The 23,410-nt window shown below is 42.7% G+C and overlaps 1 protein-coding gene across 1 annotated transcript in view; it reads left to right on the top strand.

The window, feature by feature from the left end:
* Positions 1-15,102: 15,102 nt before the first annotated feature.
* LOC124553646 (sodium/potassium/calcium exchanger 3) overlaps positions 15,103-23,410 on the top strand; it is a 218,171-nt gene continuing 209,863 nt past the window's right edge. The window contains exon 1 of the mRNA XM_047127521.1: positions 15,103-15,264. Within this exon, the coding sequence (XP_046983477.1) occupies positions 15,231-15,264 (34 nt within the window). The 5' untranslated portion in view covers positions 15,103-15,230. The remainder of the gene's footprint in view (positions 15,265-23,410) is intronic.

Raw genomic sequence — 23,410 nt, 5'->3', positions numbered from 1 at the left:
TATCGAGTTCGTTATTACGGCCAGAGGTGGTTGTTCTGGGTACTGATTTCTCAGGATCTATGCACCCAAATTGCGTGAAAATGTAATCACATGTTAGTTCTAGTATAATGTATTAGTCCAATGAATACCCGTTTATCAACAGCATTTCTTGTTGGTGTAGCAAGTTTAATGGCTAGCAGTGTATTTAATTCCCGTCGTGCGGCCGTAATCACGTCGGAAACCTTTTCACATGAATCACCAGACTACAAATGACATCTTCGCGGATGTACCGCCGTTTCATACCTTACGTACGCCGCTTATCTCACGATTTTTGTCACTTCGGTGCGTGATTCTAAATCGCTATCCTACAACCGAGCAGCAGTTGCAGGTTGCCTATCTAACAATTACCAGAGGCAAGTCAAATTTTATTTCATTATATCGCTCGATTATCAACAGGTTTTTGAAAAATTAAAATTTCTGATTGTTTGAAGTGGCAGCAAATAGCCATTAAGTAATTGAAAGTATGCGTTGTTAACAATCAGCTGCTTATTTTAAAGCCAATATGTCGACCACTTTCATAGAACATCTTCATAGGACGCGATTAATAATTATGAATCGTGTAAGGTACTAATACCAGTGCTTTATTTGACTATTGATTGCGGATTCTCACCATAACATGTGTGAGGTTGTATCAGCCTTGAACATGAAATATATTTCTTATGCGATCTGTTTCCAACTTACGTTGTGCGAAGATGGCGCATGGCCAAAACCAGTAGCCACATAGGTTTTTAACATAAACAGCCGATGGCAAAAAATTGCATTATTTTCAATTTTTTAGTAGATTAAAATGGTGTCGTAATCTACTCATTAACAGGTATTATTTTTAAGTTTTAACACGATAAAACGACTATCACAGTAATTGGAATGAGATTTTCACTCTGCAGCGGAGTGTGTGCTGATATGAAACGCCCTGGCAGATTAAAACTGTGTGCCGGACCGAGACTCGAACTCGGGACCTTTGCCTTTCGGGGGCAAGTGCTCTACCATCTGAACTACACAAGCACGTCTCACTCCCCGTCCTCACAGCTTTACTTCTGCCAGTATCTCGTCTCCTACCTTCCAAACTTTACAGAAGCTCTTCTGTGAAACTTGCAGAACTAGCACTCCTGAAAGGAAGGATATTGCGGAGACATGGCTTAGCCACGGCCTGGGAGATGTTTCCGAAATGAGATTTTCACTCAGCAGCGAAGTGTTCGCTGATATGAAACTTCCTGCCAGATTAAAACTATGTGCCGGACTGAGACTCGAACTCGGGACCTTTTCCGAGTTCGAGTCTCGGTCCGGTACACAGTTTTAATCTTCCAGGAAGTTTCATCACGGAAACTGTCTGCATATTTCGAGCAAGCGCAGTACACAGCGTACAAATTACCCAGACTGTATTCATTCAGCATTTGAGAATGACAGAACTTTGAGATTTCCAATTAATTTTACACACAATTTCAAAACTTACGACATTTTTTCCGCTTTCGCGCTTTGCGTCCAACATTTATCACATTAAGTCATTTGTAATGAGACGTTTGAAGCTGTTTTCTGCACGGGAGTCGGTTCTTTAGAGAAGCGGCGGTTTACTGGTGTGTTCTACAGGGTGAAAACTATTTAAACCGACAAACTCTGGGCGGTTGTAGGGGACATCAAAACCAATATTTTTCCCTAATGTCATTTTTTCCTATGAGGATTATTTAATCGAGTAGAGGAAGATTTCTTTGGGGGCAAATTAATTAAACCAACAAACACTTTTCCATTTTTTTATGACCAAGAGACAACACATTAACACAACCCTATTTGAATTACAGTAGATTTTCAAAATGCCTCCATTGACACGTAAACAAAGGTTACACCGTCGGATCATGTTCTGTCTGACACGGGGAAAAACCCCAGGAGTATCCTGAATTGTTCCTGCTGCTGCTGCTATCCGGGCAACCAGATCCTCTTCTCATGCAACAGGAGTTGCGTAAATAAGGTTGCGCATCTCTCCCCACACAGAAAAGTCCAGAGGGGACATGTCTGGGGATCTAACAGGCCACGGTACAGGACCACCTCTGCCGATCCACGTTCCTGGGAACCGTCGGTCCAGAAATCGACGCACACGACGACTGAAATGTGCCGGCGCCCCGTCATGTTGGAACTACATGCGTTGTCTATTCGGAAGCGGGACATCTTCCAGCAATTCTGGCAATGCTCTGGCGAGAAAACTGTAATAGTGGCTGCCATTTAATGGCCTAGGCAGCAGATACGGCCCAATTAAACAGTCCCCAACAACACCGACCCACACATTAACGAAGAACCGCACTTGACGAGCGCCAGTAACTGTGGCATGTGGGTTATCCTCACTCCAAACATGCGAATTGTGCATGTTGAAGACTCCATCACGCCCGGACGTTGTTTCATCGGTAAACAACACCGAGGATGGAAATGTAGGATGCATTTCACATTGTTCCAGGTACCACTGCGAAAACTGTGCTCTGGATGGATAATCAACTGGTTCCAGGTTGTGGACACGCTGTAAGTGAAATGGACGTAACAACTGCTCTCGAATGACTGTTCTTGTATTGGTCTGATTAGTCCCCATGTTACATGCAATTGCACGAGTGCTGACTGAAGGATCCCGCTCCACATGCTGCAAGACAGCTTCCTCAAATTGCAGCGTTCTTACCGTGCGACGGCCTCCCTGTCCAGGTAATCCGCTAAATGACCCAGTCTCACGCAGACGTCGGTACACAGCAGCAAAGGTCGTATGATGCGGGATACGGCGATTAGGATATTGTTGTTGATAAACCAGCTGTGCAGCTCGTCCGTTGTGGTGCGCTACGTAGTACGCACCAACCGTATCAGTGTACTCACTCCAGGTGTATCGCTCCATTAGTAGACGGAGGAAATGCACTACTACACTGGTGGACGGCAGTTGCCTACAATTGAAGATCGTAATACGGCCTCTAACAACTGAAGAGCGTAATACGGCCTCTATCGGTTTAAATAATGCCCATAGGAAAAAATGACATTAGGGAAAAATACTTGATTTGATGTCCCCTACAACCTCACAAAATTTGTCGGTTTAAATACTTTTCACCCAGTATATACCTTTGATACGAATACGTATAGAAATCGACCCTGATGGAGTCTGCGTTTCGGGGAAAATTTCATCACGGAAACGAGACACTCGTAGCGAAGGCTGCAGCGGTTACGAAACTGACAGCCAGCCGGCGAATGCGAGGCTGGGTTATTTCCCGCAGGCGGTTGCCAGCTAAACGACTCGTCACTGTAGGCGATTAGCGAGGACGTAGACAAAACACACACCTGTGACGGACGGCGCCTAGAGGCGGGAGCTAAAAATAGAAACAGGACAAAACTTGCAGCCCAGGTATCCGCACCCAAGCTGGGGTCCCCAACAGTCGCGTGGTGCGCATGCGCGCTGAGAGTCTTGGGTGGGGGGTGGTGGGTGGGAAGGGGGGGGGGTCAGCTGGCGGAGGGGAAGAACCTCGCCGCGCACACCTGTTGCACCGCACCGTAGGTTCAGTCACTCGCATATAAAGGGACGAACACAACTCAGAGCTGGCTTTAGTGACGTTACTGATTCGGCGTAAGGGCAAGGTCCCCATGTAAATCTACCTCCATGCTCTGCGAACGTCATTCAAGCTCATTGCTCTAAACTTTCAAAACACACAGTACATCCTATTTTCTGATGCAAAAAGTACAGTCTCTTCTATAAATGTAACACATCAACAGATGTCAGTAAACAGGGTAGAACATACTAAGTTTTTGCGTGTACATATGCAGGGTGGTCCATTGATCGTGACAGGGCCAAATATCTCACGAAGTAAGCGGAAAAGCTACAAAGAACGAAACTCGTCTAGCTTGAAGGGGGAAACCAGATGGCGCTATGGTTGGCCCTCTAGATAGCGCTGCCATAGGTCAATCGGATATCAACTGCATTTTTTTTTTTTAATAGGAACCCCCATTTTATGTTACATATTCGTGTAGTACATAAAGAAATATGAATGTTTTAGTTGGCCCACTTTTATATATATATATTATTTATATATATATATATATATTATATACAGGGTGTTACAAAAAGGTACGGCCAAACTTTCAGCTAACGTTCCTCACACACAAATAAAGAAAAGATGTTATGTGGACATGTTTCAGGAAACGCTTAATTTCCATGTTAGAGCTCATTTTAGATTCGTCAGTATTTACTGAACTTCCTCGATTCACCGCCAGTTGGCCCAATAGAAGGAAGGTAATGCTGACTTTGGTGCTTGTGTTGACATGCGACTCATTGCTCTACAGACCTAGCATCAAGCACATCAGTACGTAGCATCAACAGGTTAGTGTTCATCACGAACGTGGTTTGGCAGTCAGTGCAATGTTTACAAATGCGGAGTTGGCAGATGCCCATTTGATGTACGGACTAGCACGGGGCAATAGCCGTGGCGCGGTACGTTTGTATAGAGACAGATTTCCAGAACGAAGGTGTCCCGACAGGAAGACGTTCGAAGCAATTGATCGGCGTCTCAGGGAGCACGGAACATTCCAGCCTACGACTGGCGACTGGGGAAGACCTAGAATGACGAGGACACCTGCAATGGACGAGGCAATTCTTCGTGCAGTTGACGATAACCCTAATATGAGATGTTGCTGCTGTACAAGGTAACGTTGACCACGTCACTGTATGGAGAGTGCTACGGGAGAACCAGTTGTTTCCGTACCGTGTACAGCGTGTGCAGGCACTATCAGCAGCTGATTGGCCTCCACGTGTACAGTTCTGCGAATGGTTCATCCAACAATGTGTCAACCCTCATTTCAGTGCAAATGTTCTCTTTACGGATGAGGCTTCATTCCAACATGATCAAATTGTAAATTTTCACAATCAACATGTGTGGGCTGACGAGAATCCGCAGGCAATTCTGCAATCACGTCTTCAACAGATTTTCTGTGAACGTTTGGGCAGGCATTGTTGGTGATGTCTTCCACCTACGCTCAATGGAGCACGTTATCATGATTTCATACGGGATACTCTACCTGTGCTGCTAGAACATGTGCCTTTACGAGTACGACACAACATGTGGTTCGTGCACGATGGAGCTCCTGCACATTTCAGTCCAAGTGTTCGTACGCTTCTCAACAACAGATTCGGTGACCGACGGATTGGTAGAGGCGGACCAATTCCGTGGCCTCCACGCTCTCCTGACCTCAACCCTCTTGACTTTCATTTATGGGGGCATTTGAAAGCTCTTGCCTGCGCAACCCCGGTACCAAATGTAGAGACTCTTAATGCTCGTATTGTGGACGGCTGTGATACAATACGCCATTCTCCAGGGCTGCATCAGCGCGTCAGGGATTCCGTGCGACGGAGGGTGGACGCACGTATCCTCGCTAGCGGAGGACATTTTGAACATTTCCTGTAACAAAGTGTTTGAAGTCACGCTGGTACGTTCTGTTGCTGTGTGTTTGCATTCCATGATTAATGTGATTTGAAGAGAAGTAGTAAAATGAGCTCTAACATGGAAAGTAAGCGTTTCCGGACACATGTCCACATAACATATTTTCTTTCTTTGTGTGTGAGGAATGTTTCCTGAAAGTTTGGCCGGATTATTCAGTACCCTTTTAGCCTAGCTTTCACCTGTCAGCCATCTGATTCGGCAGGAACGACTTTTGGTTCTGATTCTATGTTAACTTGTAGGTCCCCTTTGCCCGGGGACTCGCAAGTTGGCGAATAACTCAAAAATACATGTGGTTTGTTTAAAACTGTAGTAATTAGTGACCGATAAGTAAATATTGTTGCAGAGAGGGAGACACGATATAACCAGCTACGTAGCTGCACTATTATTCTCTATATTACGTAAATTCTTTGTTAAACATTGACCTTTTACACTGTTAATTATAACTTGAATAATATTTACCGCAGCGAAAACAAGATTTTTACGTCAGCGATTAACTTATAAGCAAGTCTGAGGCTCACATTATTATTTATTATCTTTGCGCTCGTCGTGTACATTAAATGAAAACTTTCCTGCAAAAAATATTATCTCTTCTTGATAGCAAAACATATTTAAAGGATTTGGTCCTGTTATCTTGGGGGCGAAGCCCGAAAATCATGTGTTTAATTATATTTCAGGTAATGGCTGCCAACGCGCCATTTCGACAAAAGAATGATAGATGGCCAACGATAAAACTTGAATTCTACCGATAATTAATTATATTTCCACTAAACTATATTCACATGGAGGGAGAGGTGTGAAATGAGATTACAAGGATGAACACGTTTATAAATGTGTTCTAAAAGAAAGTTACGTACCATTAACAAAATCGTGCGTTCAGAAACAACCTCGTACAAAAGGGCTTAGCAGGTTCTAGGGCTGACGCCGGAGTGGTCATTTTATTCATACATGTCTTTATCACACAGTTATATAGAAACGCCATAATATTAAATGGTCATAGTTTATTAATCGCTTTCTACGCCCTTGGTGGGGTTAATGAAACATCAGAGTACTGCAGTTTCCGAACACAGTTGAGACCAATCTCATATTGTAGCCGGCCGGTGTGGCCGAGCGGTTCTAGGCGCTTCAGTCTGGAACCGCGCGACCGCTACGGTCGCAGGTTCGAGTCCTGCCTCGGCCATGGATATGTGTGATGTCCTTAGGTTAGTTAGGTTTAAGTAGTTCTACGTTCTAGGGGACTGATGACCTCAGATGTTAAGTCCCATAGCGCTCATAACCATTTGAACCAATATTGTAAACCGAATCTATGGTTTCACTACTTTAGAATGAGTATTCAATGTGGCGACCTCCAACTCCAAATGGTTGAAATGGCTCTGAGCACTATGGGACTTAACTGCTGAGGTCATCAGCCCCCTAGAACTTAGAATTACTTAAACCTAACTAACCTAAGGACATCACACACGTCCATGCCCGAGGCAGGATTCGAACCTGCGACCGTAGCGGTCGCGCGCTTCCAGACTGTACCGCCTAGAACCGCTCGGCCACATCGGCTGGCCCCCCAACTCAGTAACGTAATGTGCAACGACGAACCTTTTTTTTCGTACATGCGTCCTCATCCTCTGGTGGATACTGGAAGAAAACCTGATCAATATAAACTGAAGCGCCAAAGAAACTGCTTTAGGCAAGCGTATTTAAATACAGAGATATGTAAACAGGCAAAATACGGCGATGTGGTCGGCAATGCCTGTATAAGACAACAAGTGTCTGGTGCAGCTTTTAGATCGGTTACTGCTGCTACAGTGGCAGATATCAAGATTTAAGTGAGTTTGAACGTAGTGTTGTAGTCGGCGCACGAGTGATGGGACACAGCATATCCGAGGTATCGACGAAGTGGAATTTTTCCCGTACAGCCATTTCACGAATGTACCGTGAATGTCAGGAAACCGGTAAGACATTGCAAGAACAGGATCAGCTACGGCTGAAGAGAATTGTTCAGCGTGAAAGAAGTACAAGCCTTCCGAAAACTGGTGCAGATTTCAATGCTGGGCCATCAACAAGTGTCAGCGTGCGAACCATTCAACAAAACATCATCGATATGGACTTTGGGAGCTTAAGGCCTAGTCATGTACCCTTAATGACTGCACGACACAAAGCTTTATGCCTCGTCTGGGCCCGTCAACACCGACATTGGACTGTTGACGACTGGAAACATGTTGACTGGTCGGACGAGTCTCGTTTCAAATTGTATCGAGTGGATGGACGTGTACGGGTATAGAGACAACCTCACGAATCTATGGATCCTGCATGTCAGCAAGGGAACTGTTCAAACTGGTGGAGGCTGTGTAGTGGTGTGGGTCTTGTGCAGTTGGAAAGATATGGGATCCCTGATACGTCTAGACACGACTCTGGCAGGTGACACGTGCGTAAGCATTCTGTCTGATCACTAGACCTCGAATTTTTCGGTTCTAAAAATGTTGAAAGAGGTAACTAAAATAGCTTCTGTCACTTACAAAAATAGGTTATAAAAATCAGAAAATAGGTGACCAAAATCTGATAATTTACTGTCTAGGAAGATAAATAGATTGACAAAATTCACATTATACTATTGTCCATGTCCTGAATTACAGTCACAGTAAACAAATAACACTTCCTCCAGATTTTACGTTGAGAAACTGCATCACTTGTCTGTTAATAGCATCTTATTTGTCGAGAATGAGCGTTCCACCTCAACAGATATCACCGGAGCATATTTAAATGATGGTATTACGCGCCATGGGACCGCACTCTGATGTTCTGTTGATTTATCTGGTAAGATGTCAGCCACTGTGGAGAGGATAGTCAGTCCTTTTTCTTTCTTTCTTTTTTTTGTAGCACTGTCTTTTCTCACTAATTTCCATACCAACAGAACCTGGGGCCATGCTGATTTCTTCTGTCACCTCTTCCCTAGCAATCACAGTTGCTTGTAGACTGGTTTCCCTTGAACAACTCTGTTGTTGTTGATGTGGTCTTCAGTCCTGAGACTGGTTTGATGCAGCTCTCCATGCTACTCTATCCTGTGCAAGCTCCTTCATCTCCCAGTACCTACTGCAGCCTACATCCTTCTGAATCTGCTTAGTGTATTCATCTCTTGGTCTCCCTCTACTATTTTTACCCTCCACGCTGCCCTCCAATGCTAAATTTGTGATCCCTGATGCCTCAGAACATGCCCTACCAAACGGTCCCTTCTTCTAGTCAAGTTGTGCTACAAACTCCTCCCCTATTCTATTCAATACCTCCTCATTAGTTACGTGATCTACCCATCTAATCTTCAGCATTCTTTTGTAGCACCACATTTCGAAAGCTTCTGTTCTCTTCTTGTCTAAACTATTTATCGTCCATGTTCCACTTCCATACATGACTACACTCCATACAAATACTTCCAGAATCGAGTTCCTGACACTTAAATCTATACTCGATGTTAACAAATTTCTCTTCTTCAGAAACGCTTTCCTTGCCATTGCCAGTCTACATTTTATATCTTCTCTACTTCGACCATCATCAGTTATTTTGCTCCCCAAATACCAAAACTCCTTTACTGCTTTCAGTGTCTCATTTCCTAATCTAATTCCATTAGCATCACCCGACTTAATTCGACTACATTCCATGATCCTCGTTTTGCTTATGTTGATGTTCATCTTATATCCTCCTTTCAAGACACTGTCCATTCCATTCAACTGCTCTTCCAAGTCCTTTGCTGTCTCTGACAGAATTACAATGTCATCGGCGAGCCTCAAAGTTTTTATTTCTTCTCCATGGATTTTAATACCTACTCCGAATTTTTCTTTTCTTTCCTTTACTGCTTGCTCAATATACAGATTGAATAACATCGGGGAGAGGCTACAACCCCGTCTCACTCCCTTCCCAACCACTGCTTCCCTTTCATGCCCCTCGACTCTTATAACTGCCATCTGCTTTCTGTACAAATTGTAAATAGCCTTTCGCTCCCTGTAATTTACCCCTGCCACCTTTAGAACAACTCTAGAGCTTTAATAATACGGAGCATAAACGTATAATGAGATTTTGTGTACGCAATGTCGTTGGAAATTGTTGAGTCCTGTAGAAGATCCTTAGCTGAAGTAATGCTGATTGCCTACTGCCACAGTTTAAGAAAAATGTTCTTAATATCTTCCAAATGTTCGCTGTAACATTCCACGGCCCCTAGCCACGTTCCAAAGCGAGTATGTGTGGGTTCTGGTTAAAGTGGTACGCTGGGAAGTTTCTCTCGAAATAACTGGATTCTTGTCGGTGCTTTATTAAGAACCTATTTGTTGGTTGAAACTAGTTCATTTATATGTGAAAATTCGAGACGTATCGTCTCAGAAACACGATTCATGGCATGGGCAAAACATGTGATATGGAGCAGGTCGCATAAAATATTTGCAACAGTTTAACAACAGCTGCATCAGTCTAGATTACAAGTACTTCATTTTCATCTATACTGTTGGGGGAAAGTAATTTGAGGGCTCTATTAGCAAAGTGAGCAACTGTTTCTTGGTTAGTCTTTTTTTAGCTCCTCGCTGCAGATGAGGTATAGAGCGAGTGTCAGGATCTAACATTCCAACAATCAAATTAGCCACATATCGGCCTTGTCTGTCATTTGTCTCATCGACAGAGATCCACGTGAATCGCCTATATCTTCCCTTACCCTACTCAATGTATTCTCAGATAAAGTATCTAAATAGTTCTTTCTCAGCGTGGATTCTGACGGAATGCTCCGGTGACGGTATATCCCAAGAAATCTTTTGAACTGGCTATTTTCAACTGCATTGAATGATATGTTTGCTGCAACAGTGACTCGAAACCGGTCAAGATGAAATTGATTTAGGCTTTTTGCATTTGGTTTGGTTACAAACGTTTGTTTCAAGTCTGGTTCATTTTTTAAATGTGCCAGATGTTTAATCCCTGCAACATGCTGACTTAAATGTGACCTCTGTTCTCAACATACCTAAAAACCAGAAGAAATGAGAAATACTTTGTGGAAGAATTTGCGTACGAAATCTATTTAGCAAAATTAACCTAAATTATGGGTCTAGAAGCAATATTTTTGCATTCAGAAGAGGGTCTATACAGGGGCGATGTTCTTGAGGACAACATTATGGAAATGGAAGAGGATGTAGATGAAGATGAAATGGGATATACGATACTGCGTGAAGAGTTTGACAGAGCACTGAAAGACCTGAGTCGAAACAAGTAGACAACATTCCATTGGAACTACTGACGGCCTTGGGAGAGCCAGTCCTGACAAAACTCTACCATCTGGTGAGCAAGATGTATGAGACAGGCGAAATACCCTCAGACTTCAAGAAGAATTTAATAATTCCAATCCCAAAGAAAGCAGGTGTTGACAGATGTGAAAATTACCGAACTGTCAGTTTAATAAGTCACGGCTCCAAAATACTAACGCGGATTCTGTACAGACGAATGGAAAAACTGGTAGAAGCTGACCTCGGGGAAGATCAGTTCGGATTCCGTAGAAATGTTGGAACACGTGAGGCAATACTGACCCTACGACTTATCTTAGACGCTAGATTAAGAAAAGGCAAACCTACGTTTCTAGCATTTGTAGACTTGGAGAAAGCTTTTGACAATGTTGACTGCAATACGCTCTTTCAAATTCTGAAGGTGGCAGGGGTAAAATACAGGGAGCGAATGGCTATTTACAATTTGTACAGAAATCATATGGCAGTTATAAGAGTCGAGGGACATGAAAGGGAAGCAGTGGTTGGGAAGGGAGTGAGACAGGGTTGTAGCCTCTCCCCGATGTTATTCAATCTGTATATTGAGCAAGCAGTGTAGGAAACAAAAGAAAAATTCGGAGTAGGTATCAAAATCCATGGAGAAGAAATAAAAACTTTGAGCTTCGCCGATGACATTGTAATTCTGTCATAGACAGCAAAGGACTTGGAAGAGCAGTGTTGAACGGAATGGACAGTGTCTTGAAAGGAGGATATAAGATGAACACAAACAAAAGCAAAACGAGGATAATGGAATGTAGTCAAATTAAATCGGGTGATGCTGAGGGAATTAGATTAGGAAACCAGACACTTAAAATAGTAAAGGAGTTTTGCTATTTAGGGAGCAAAATAACTGATGATGGTCGAAGTAGAGAGGATATAAAATGTATACTGGGAATGGCAAGGAAAGTGTTCCTGAAGAAGATAAATTTGTTAACATCGAGTATTGATTTAAGTGCCAGGAAGTCGTTTCTGAAAGTATTTATATGGAGTGTAGCCATGTATGGAAGTGAAACATGGACGATAAATAATTTAGACAAGAAGAGAATAGAAGCTTTCGAAATGTGGTGCTACAGAAGAATGCTGAAGATTAGATGGGTAGATCACATAACTAATGAGCAGGTATTGAATAGAATTGGGGAGAAGAGGAGTTTGTGGCATAACTTGACTAGGAGAAGGGATCGGTTGGTAGGACGTGTTCTGAGACATCAAGGGATCACCAATTTAGTACTGGAGGGCAGGGTGGAGGGTAAAAATCGTAGAGGGAGACCAAGATATGAAAGCACCAAGCAGATTCAGAAGGATGTAGGTTGCAGTAGGTACTGGGAGATGAAGAAGCTTGCACAGGATAGAGTAGCATGGAGAGCTGCATCAAACCTGTCTCTGCACTGAAGACCACAACAACAACAGCAACAATATATTTAATTTTATGTCTTAGTAGAGAGAAAGTTAGAAGCTAATAGGCTATAAAGAGTGAATATTTTCTGAAGAGTACTTATTCTCCTGGTCACAAATAATCCGACCCAGTATTAATTGTGAGGTTTTTTTTTAAGGGGTCTAAGAAGTCGAACTGCCCGACTGGGAGCAGGAGGGACACCCCTGGATATTTTAATTTCCTCTGTCTTAAATATAGTTTTGATGGCTTCCATTATAAAATATACACGTTTGAATTCCACGGAGCGAAATACAGGGAGGTGCGAATAGAAGAATGCTACGTAAAGAGGCGTGTCACTGCTTTATGGCCTTTGGCACACTTACGACCAAATAACACGTCTTACATTTCCTCCAGCATATGCATTTTGCAGCCAACGGCCTTGCCGCAGTTGTAACACAGTTTCCGTCAGATCACAGAAGTTAAGCGCTGTCGGGCTGGGTTAGCACCTGGAGGGTGACCGTCCGATCTGTTCAGCACTTTTTGGCAAGCGGGGAGCACTCGGCCCTTGTGAGGCAAACCGAGGAGCTACTTGACTGAGAAGTAGCGGCTCCGGTCTCGGAAACTGACATACGGCCGGGAGAGCGCTGTGCGGAGAACATTCCACTCCGTATCCGCATCCAGTGACGCCTGAGGCGTGAGGATGACACGGCGGCCGGTCGGTACCTTTGGGCCTTCATGGCCTGTGCGGGAGGAGTTTAGTTTTTTGTATATACGTTTTGCGTATCAAACTGTTCAGTAAGATTGTTGTTGTTGTTGTGGTCTTCAGTCCTGAGACTGGTTTGATGCAGCTCTCCATGCTACTCTATCCTGTGCAAGCTTCTTCATCTCCCAGTACCTACTGCAACCTACATCCTTCTGAAACTGTTTAGTGTATTCATCTCTTGGTTTCCCTCTACGATTTTTACCCTTCACGCTGCCCTCCAATACAAATTTGGTGATCCCTTGATGCCTCAGAACATGTCCTACCAACCAGTCCCTTCTTCTTGTCAAGTTGTGCCACAAACTCCTCCCCTATTCTGTTCAATACCTCCTTATTAGTTATGTTATCTACCCATCTAATCTTCAGCATTCTTCTGTAGCACCGCATTTCGAAAGCTTCTATTCTCTTCTTGTCTAAACTATTTATCGTCCATGTTTCACTTCCATACATGGCTACCCTCCATACAAATTCTTTCAGAAACGACTTCCTGACACATCTATACTCGATGTTAACAAATTTCTCTTCTTCAGAAACGCACCGCGCGACTGCTACGGTCGCAGTTTCGAATCCTGCCTCGGGCATGGATGTGTGCAATGTCCTTAGGTTGGTTAGGTTTAAGTAGTTCTAAGTCCTAGGGGACTGATGACCACAAATGTTAAGTCCCTTAGTGCTCAGAGCCATTTGAACCATTTTTCAGAAACGCTTTCCTTGCCATTGCCAGTATACATTTTATATCTTCTCTACTTCGATCCTCATCAGTTATTTTGCTCCCCAAATACCAAAACTTCTTTACTACTTTAAGTGTCTCATTTCCTAATCTGATTCCCTCAGCATCACCTGACTTAATTCGACTACATATCATTACCCTCGTTTTCCTTTTGTTGATGTTCATCTTATATCCTCCTTTCAAGACACTATCCATTCCGTTCAACTGCTCTTCCAAGTCCTTTGCTGTCTCTCACAGAATTACAATGTCATCGGCGAACCTCAAAGTTTTTATTTCTTCTCCATGGATTTTAATACCTACTCTTAATTTTTCTTTTGTTTCATTCACTGCTTGCTCAATATACAGATTGAATAACATCGCAGAGAGGCTACAACCCTGTCTCACTCCCTTCCCAACCACTGCTTCCCTTCCATGTCCCTCTACTCTTATAACTGCCATCTGCTTTCTGTATTTTACCCCTGCCACCTTCAGAATTTGAAAGAGAGTATTCCAGTCAACATTGTCCAAAGCTTTCTCTAAGTCTACAAATGCTAGAAACATAGCTGTGCCTTTCCTTAACGCCCGCATCTCGTGGTCGTGCGGTAGCGTTCTCGCTTCCCACGCCCGGGTTCCCGGGTTCGATTCCCGGCGGGGTCAGGGATTTTCTCTGCCTCGTGATGGCTGGGTGTTGTGTGCTGTCCTTAGGTTAGTTAGGTTTAATTAGTTCTAAGTTCTAGGGGACTGCTGACCATAGATGTTAAGTCCCATAGTGCTCAGAGCCATTTTGAATCTTTCCTTAATCTGTTTTATAAGATAAGTCGTAAGGTCAGTATTGCCTCACGTGTTCCAATATTTCTACGGAATCCAAACTGATCTTCCCCGAGGTCGGTTTCTACTAGTTTTTCCATTCATCTGTAAAGAATTCGCGTTAGTATTTTGCAGCCGAGACTTATTAAACTGATAGTTCGGTAATTTTCGCATCTGTCAACACCTGCTTTCTTTGGGATTGGAATTATTATATTCTTCTTGAAGTCTGAGGGTATTTCGCCTGTCTCATACATCTTGCTCACCAGATGGTAGAGTTTTGTCAGGGCTGGCTCTCCCAAGGCTGTCAGTAGTTCTAATGGAATGTTGTCTACTCCCAGGGCCTTGTTTCGACTCAGGTCTTTCGGTGCTATATTTTTGAGAAATCCATTTCTTAAAAGTTTTTGACGTCCTGTCTCAAACGCTCGAGGGGGTGGGGGGGTGGGGGGGGTGCCACTATCAAGTTTTTGCCCCGATTCGGAAGTATCGTAGATCCGGGGACGATGTACTGCGTAGACCTTAGGCTGACTTTCCTAGCTGGAGCAGTTGAGCGCTAGTTCAGTCGGCTAGAGCCGGCTATCGCGCACCGCGCATGAGCCGGCCGAGTGGTGGGGGTAGCGGGAGTGGGTCACGTGGCGGAGGGGAAGAACCGCTTCTCCGCGGACACCTGTTGCGCCTCTATGCAGGGCAGTCGGTGGCTAGGCAAGGCGCCAGATGGGCGTGTGTGTCGGGCGACTGAAGGCAGGTAGCGATTCGCTAGCGGGGGTCACTGACTCCTAAAGGCCGACGGAATGGGTGCGTCCTGCAGTGCGGCTGGGCTGCGGTGACGGCGATGGAGGCGCCAAACGACACATTGCGGGGGTCTGGTGAGTACGCGACGGGCCTTACACTGCATCGCGGCGGATTCTCCGTCCTTTCGTCGCCTGTTCCGCACTGTCGCCAGACCAAAAACCTTAAAAGACCGAACTCGGCGTTAAACTTAGCTACAGACTTTTGCATGTTTTCAATCATTAATAATCAACTGCTGTCAGTTTTTGCAAAACAGCCGTATAAGTGCTTATACAGAATGATTCACGAATATAGGCAAATATTTTAGTGCGTTGTTCAAATAGCTTACGGGTTTGCTGCCGGTCGAACACCGCCGATATTTTGACAGGAGCACACCCTGCCGTTCTCAAGGCACGAATGCAAGGAAGAAGAAATGTGCCAGCAAATTAAATACATCGGTTCACAGAGGAGAAAAAGTGTCAACACAAACAAAAATAACCAACATCAGAAATATTAATCTACAGGTGAGGTCGCACTAATTCTGTCCCTCTATTTTTCAATGAGAGACAGAGCCGGATTCCAAGCGGCATTTAAACAAAATCCACCATCTCTGTTAATAAGGTTGTTTGATAGTCTGATTTCAACAGCTTCCTTAATAACACTATCCCAATAGTTTGACGTACCAGCCAGAATCTCCGTGTTGTTGTATTCCATAGGATGACCGGTGTCGAGGCAATGTTCTGCAATAGCGGCCTTGCTCGGCTGTTGTAAGCGTGTGTGACGCTTATGTTCAAATACACCGGTCTTCCACAGCCCTGGTTATAGTGAGAGGCAGATCAAACGTGCGTTGCGCCATCAGCGTTCTGTGCAACGGGTGAGTGACGATAGCAACGAAGTGGCACCTAAGTCTACGGCCTTTTTGCCTTACGCAGGAAGCATTTCCGACAGGATTGGCCGTATTTTGCGGAAATATGATGTGAAATGTGTTTTTCGACCACCTTCTAAGATTAAGGCCGTGTTGGCGTCCGTAAAAGATGATCTCGGTTTGCGTATGGCTGGGGTCTATCGTATTCCTTGCAGTTGTGGCATGTCATATATTGGTCAGACAATCAGGACTGTGGAAGGCCGGTGTATTGAACATAAGCGTCACACACGCTTACAACAGCCGAGCAAAGCCGCTATTGCAGAACACTGCCTTGACACCGGTAATGCTATGGAATACAACAACACGGAGATTCTGGCTTGCACGTCCAGCTATTGGGATGGTGTTATTGAGGAAGCTGTTGAAATCAGGCTATCAAGCAACCTTATTGACAGAGATGGTGGATTTTGTTTAAATGGTAATTGGAATCCGGCTCTGTCTCTCATCAAAAAAACAGAGGGACAGAATTAGTGCTACCTCACCTGTTGATTAATAGTAACTATCGATATTTCTGATGATGGTTATCTTTGTTTGTGTTGACACTTATTCTGTGTGTGGGGTCTTCCTTGTTTCTCCTCTGTGAACCGAGGTATTAAATTTGCTAGCACATTTCTTCTTCCCTGAATTTGTGCTTTGAGAATGGCATGGTGTGCTCCTGTCGAAATATCGGCGGTGTTCGACCGGCAGCAAACCCGTAAGTTATTTGAACATTCGATTGGCCGGGACAAGTTAAGGTCTCACATTTTAGTATGTTATTCTTCCAGTAAAATTAAAGAAAAAAGTTCGTATAAGTTACGGAGTTTTACATCTACATCTACATGGATACTCTACAAATCACATTTAAATACCTGGCAGGGGGTTCATCTAACCACCTTCGCAATTCCCTATTATTCCAATCTCGTATAGCGAAAGAATGAACACCTATATCTTTCTGTACGAGCTCTGATATCCCTTATTTTATCTTGGTGATCGTTCCTCCCTATGTAGGCCGGTGTCAACAAAATATTTTCGCATTCGGAGGAGAAAGTTGGTGATTGGAATTTCGTGAGAAGATTCCGTCGCAACGCAAAACGCCTTTCTTTTAAAGATATCCAGCCCAAATCTTGCATCATTTCAGTGACACTCTCTTCCGTATTTCGCGATAATACAAAACGTGCTGCCTTTCTTTGAACTTTTTCGATGTACTACGTCAGTCCTATCTGGTGAGGATCCCACACCGTGCAGCAGTATTCTAAAAGAGGACGGACAAGCGTAGTGTAGGCAGTCTCCTTAGTAGGTCTGTTACATTTTCTAAGTGTCCTGCCAATAAAACGCAATCTTTTGTTAGCCTTCCCCACAACGTTTTCTGTGTGTTCCTTCCAATTTAAGTTGTTCGTAATTGTAATACCTAGGTATTTAGTTGAATTTACGGCTTTTAGATTTGATTGATTTATCGTGTAACCGAAGTTTATCGAGTTCCTTTTAGCACTCATGTGGATAACCTCACACTTTTCGTTATTTAGGGTCAACTGCCACTTTTCGCACCATTCAGATATTTTTTCCATATCGTTTTGCAATTTGTTTTTATCTTCTGATGACTTTATTAGTCGATAAACGACAGCGTCATCTACAAAACAACCGAAGACGGCTGCTCAAATTGCCTCCAAATTCGTTTATATAGATAAGGAACAGCAAAGGGCCTATAACACTACCTTGGGGAACGGCAGAAGTAACTTCTGTTTTACTCGATGACTTTCCGTCAATTACTACGAACTGTGACCTCTCCGACAGGAAATCGCAAAACCAGTCACATAACTGAGACGATATTCCATAAGCACGCAATTTCGCTACGAGCCGCTTGTGTGGTACAGTGTCAAAAGCCTTCCGGAAATCCAGAAATACGGAATCGATCTGAAATCCCTTGTCAATAGCACTCAACACTTCATGTGAATAAAGAGCTAGTTGTGTTCCACGGGAACGATGTTTTCTAAACCCATGTTGACTGTGTGTCAATAGACCGTTTCCTTCGAGGTAATTCATAATGTTCGAACACAATATATGTTCTAAAATCCTGCTGCATATCGACGTTAACGATATGGGCCTGTAATTTAGTGGATTACTCCTACTACCTTTCTTGAATATTGTTATGACCTGTGCAACTTTCCAGTCCTTGGGTACGGATCTTTCGTCGAGCGAACGGTTTTATATGAGTATTAAGTATGGAGCTAATGCATCAGCATACTCCGAAAGGAACCTAATTGGTATACAGTCTGGACCAGAAGACTTGCTTTTATTAAGTGATTTAAGTTTCTTCACTACTCCGAGAATATTTACTTCTACGTTACTCTTGTTGGCAGCTGTTATCAATTTCAACTTCGTCTTCTTTTGTGAAGTCATTTCGGAAGGCTCTGTTTAGTAACTCTGCTTTGGCAGCACTGTCTTCGATAGTATCTCCATTGCTATCGCGCAGAAAAGGCATTGATTGTTTCTCGCCGCTAACATACTTCACAAACGAGCAGAATCTCTTTGGATTTTCTGCCAGGTTTTGAGACATAGTTTCGTTGTGGAAACTGTTGTAGGATTCTCGCATTAAAGCCCACTCTAAATTTCGAGCTTCTGTAAAAGATCGCCAATCTTGTGGATTTTGCGTCTGTTTAAATTCGGCATGTTTGTTTCGCTGTTTCTGCAGCAGTGTTCTAACCCGTTTTGTGTACCAAGGAGGATCAGCTCCGTCGTTTGTTAGTTTATTTGGTATAAATCTCTCAATTGCTGCTGATACTATTTCTTTAAGCCACATCTGGTCTACACTTACATTATTAATTTGGAATGACTGGAGATTGTCTCTCAGGAAGGCGTCAAGTGAATTTTTATCTTCTTTTTTGAATAGGTATATTTTTCGCTTACTTCTCCAGGATTTGGGGATTACAGTATTCAATCTCGCTACGACAACCCTGTGTTCACTATCCCTGTCTCGGTTTTGATGCTCGTTATGAACTCAGGATTATTTGTTGCTAAGAGGGTAATAAAAGATTTTGCCTGTAATTTAGCAACTTCGCTAATATGAAGCCATCGCAAAACTGTACGAGGCTGAAGTAAAGCACCATTTCCATTTATTTTGTTGTTATTGATCTGGTGAACCCAATGAAACATGTCCCAGACGTGTATCTGCAGTAGTTTTCCAGAACATCCAGAGAAGCAAAGACGTAATTTCGTAAAGTTATTAATTTATTAACTACTTGCCCCAAATTTGTTTTTTAAATTCCAGGCAACTGCATAAAGTTTTCAACCGAATATGTACAGAATTTAATTTTGGAAAAATGATGTTAATAGCGTTAATTGAAGCTGTGTGAATGTGTCAGATAATCTGCATTTATTAATACCGTAGCACACGTGAATTCGTGTTAAAATGGAAAAAACAAAGCTCAGTGTTACGGAAGTTGTACAGTGTACATACAATTTCACAATACATTCACAATAAATGTTCAAATATGCCTCCACCGAGTTAGTGCACTAACTGTTGCCAACAATGACATAAACGTTGCCACATTGTTGATGAAAAGTAAACAAATTTGCTTCTATAATAATCTTTGCTTCTCTGGATGTTCTGGAAAACTACAGCAGATACACGTCTGGGACATGTTTTATTAGATTCACCAGACCAATAACAAATGGAAGTCGTTCTTTAATTTAACCTCTCACAGTTTTGCGATAGCTTCATATTAGCGAATTTGCTAAATTTCAGGCGAAATCGTTGATTACCCGTAACTCCGTAACTACAAATTTGCAGACCTATGTTTATCTGAACTTTTTTCTTTAGTTTTACTTGTAGAATTGTTTGTTGTTGTGGTCTTCAGTCTTGAGACTGGTTTGATGCAGCTCTCCACGCTACCCTATCCCGTGCAAGCTTGTTCATCTCCCAGTACTTACTGCAACATACATCCTTCTGAATCTGCTTAGTGTATTCATCTCTTGGTCTCCCTCTACGATTTTTACCCTCCACGCTGCCCTCCAATGCTAAATTCGTGATCCCTTGATGCCTCAGAACATGTCCTGCTAACCGGTCCCTTCTATTTGTCAAGTTGTGCCACATACTCCTCTTCTCCCCAATTCTATTCAATTCTTCATCATTAGTTATGTGATCTACCCATCTTGTCTTCAGCATTCTTCTGTAGCACCACATTTCGAAAGCTTCGATTCTCTTCTTGTCCAAACTATTTATCGTCCATGTTTCACTTCCATACATGGCTACACTCCATACAAATACTTTCAGAAACGACTTCCTGACACTTAAATCTTGTAGAATAACATATTACAATATTTGCATATCTTCGTGAATAACCCTCCATAAAAAGAATCACTAAACAGCCTTATAATGTGGCAGTTACGATAGCTACCAAGCACACATTCTTCTTCATTAGGTAATCTTATGTCAGAAGAAAGTAAAAGTTATTCATTTAACAAAATAAGCAATTGTCTGTTCTTCTGGGGCGGAAGCTGTGTTCCTTTCAATTACTTTTATAAAGGACTAACATTAATCTGTAGTTAAATATGAACAGTTCTCATTGGAAGCCACTTTATGGCGAACGTTAGTTTCCTTTGATACCATTTCGTGAAATTATGGCAAGATTACAGGATGTATGTATAGCTACCTCGTTTGCACTAAATTACTGTCAAACTGACTTCATAAGAATAAAAAATTACATAGGATTACCTAGAGAGCATAATGACATGGCTTGAAATGCAATATACGAGGGCCGTTCAGAAAGTAACCTCCGGTTGATTTAAAAAAATACACCACGTTAAATAAAAATATTTTAATATATACATCTTACAACTACATCTTTGCACTATTTTTCTACATAGCGATTGAGGCACTTACCGTATCTCTTCACAAGCTTTGAAATTCCTTCTGCATAAAAATCACCCGCTTGTGCCTGGAGCCAGCCTGTGACCGCATCTTTGAGCTCTTCGTCGTCATCAAACTGCTGTGACCCGAGCCATTTCTTCAAATGCATGAAGAGGTGATAATCACTTGGCGCCAGGTCTGGGCTGTAAGATGGATGGTTGATAACGTCCCACTTGAAGGACTCAAGAAGGGCCGTTGTTCTGCGAGCAGAGTTAGGACGGGCGTTATCGTGCAAAAAAACGATACTGGAAGTCAGCATACCACGGCGTTTGTTCTGTATAGCCCGTCGTAACTTTTTTATTGTTTCACAGTACACGTCTTGATTAATGGTCGTACCACGTTCCATGAATTCAACCAACAACACCCCTTTGGCGTCCCAAAACACCGTTGCCATCAGTTTTCTGGCAGAAAAATCTTGCGAGGCTTTTCTTGGTTTGGTAGGCGAATTTGAATGTGCCCACATCTTTGATTGTTCTTTTGTCTCAGGGTTCACGTACTTAATCCAGGTTTCGTCACCGGTCACGATTCTGTTTAACAATGGTTCTCTTTCGTCCTCATAACGTGACAGAAAGTCTAATGCAGAGGCCATTCTTTGAGTTTTGTGGTGGTCGGTAAGAATTTTGGGCACCCATCGTGCACAGAACTTACGGTAACCCAATCTTGCTGTCACTATCTCGTACAAGAGAGTCTTAGAAATCTGTGGAAAACCAGTAGACAACTCCGACATTGAGAAACGTCGATTTTCACGAACTTTTGCATCAACTGTCTGAACGAGTTCGTCAGTCACCAATGATGGTCTACCACTCCTCTCTTCATCATGAACGTTTTCTCGTCCACTTTTAAATAAACGTACCCATTCACGGACAACTCCTTCACTCATAACTCTTGGTCCGTACACTGCACAAAGCTCAGGATGAATAGCTGCTGCAGAATATCCTTTGGCTGTAAAAAACCTTATGACAGCACGCACTTCACATTTGGCGGGGTTTTCTATTGCAGCACACATTTCAAACTGCCACAAAAACTAAACTAGCGCAGGTACGACGTTCACTCGACCACGGCTTGATGCCGACTGACCTGTTGAGTGCGTGAACGCACAGATGGCGTCGCTACTCCCCCCACAACCCGCACTGTGACCAATCGGAGGTTACTTTCTGAACCGCCCTCGTACTTAATAGGATTTCTTTCATAAATTGTACAAACGGAGTGTACTTACATGTAATCACACCATGTGTGAAAAACGTATGAGCAAATGTGCTCTCGTCAAATAGAAAACGTGACAAGAATAAAAACTAAAATGTAAGAATGTTACTGTTGTGAGATTTTCTGTTTGACGAGAGGCAGCTGAAAAGTCGACAGCTTATCTCGTATCATATAATAATGAAGAATTTCATTCGAAATTACTGAAATTGGGAGAATATTATTTTGCTGATCCAGGCCATAATGCAGAAGTCGAAAGTGTGTTCTATTCCATAAAAGCCCAAGGGGGGAAAAGGAGCGCAATAAAGGTACCGACCGAAGCGAAGATGATGTTGCGTAATTCATAATAAGCTTGCCGTAAACATTTTTATTGGGTCAGATCCAGCAACCGTACGTTATTTAATTACAGGAATGTATGTATAACCACCTCGGTTGGACTAAATTATTGTCAAATTGACCATGGTTTCGACTGCACCAAGGCTGTCTTCATCAGAATAAAAAATTACGTAAGATTAACTAGAAAGTATAATGACATGGCTTGAAATGCAATATAATTAATAACATTACTTCCATAAATTGTACCACCAGATTGTACTTACATGTAATCACACCATGTGTGAAAAACGTCTGAGCTCTCGTCAAATAGAAAATGTCACAAGAATAAAAAGTAATAAGTAAAAATGTTATTATTGTGACATTTTCTATTTGATGTGAGCTTTGTTGCTCAGACGTTTTTCACACACGGTGTGATTACGTGTGAGTACAATCTGGTGGTACAATTTATGGAAGTAATGTTATTAATTATATTGCATTTCAAGCCATGTCATTATACTTTCAAGGTAATCCTGTGTAATTTTTTATTCTGATGAAGACTGCTTTAGTGCAGCCTAATCCATGGTCAATTTGGCAATAATTTAGTGCAACCGAGGTGGCTATACATACGTCCTGTAACTAAATAACTTACGGTTGCTCGATTTCAGCCAGTAAAAATGTTTATGGCAAGATTATTATAAATTACACGACATAATCTTCGCTTCGGTGGGCAATTTATTTCGCTCCTTTGCCCCCTTGGGCTTTTATAGAAGAGATCACCCTTTCGACGTCTGCATTATGGCCTGGCTTTGCAAAATAATGTTCTCCCAATTTCAATAATTCCGAATGAAATTCTTCATTGTTATGTGATACGAGATAAGCTGCCCACTTTTCACCTGCCAACAGATTTAAGGCAGACCCGTCT

Source organism: Schistocerca americana, chromosome 11, assembly GCF_021461395.2.
Source record: "Schistocerca americana isolate TAMUIC-IGC-003095 chromosome 11, iqSchAmer2.1, whole genome shotgun sequence".
NCBI lineage: Eukaryota > Metazoa > Arthropoda > Insecta > Orthoptera > Acrididae > Schistocerca > Schistocerca americana.
Note: the sequence above shows the minus strand (reverse complement) of the source record. Positions and strands in the feature narration are given on the sequence as shown.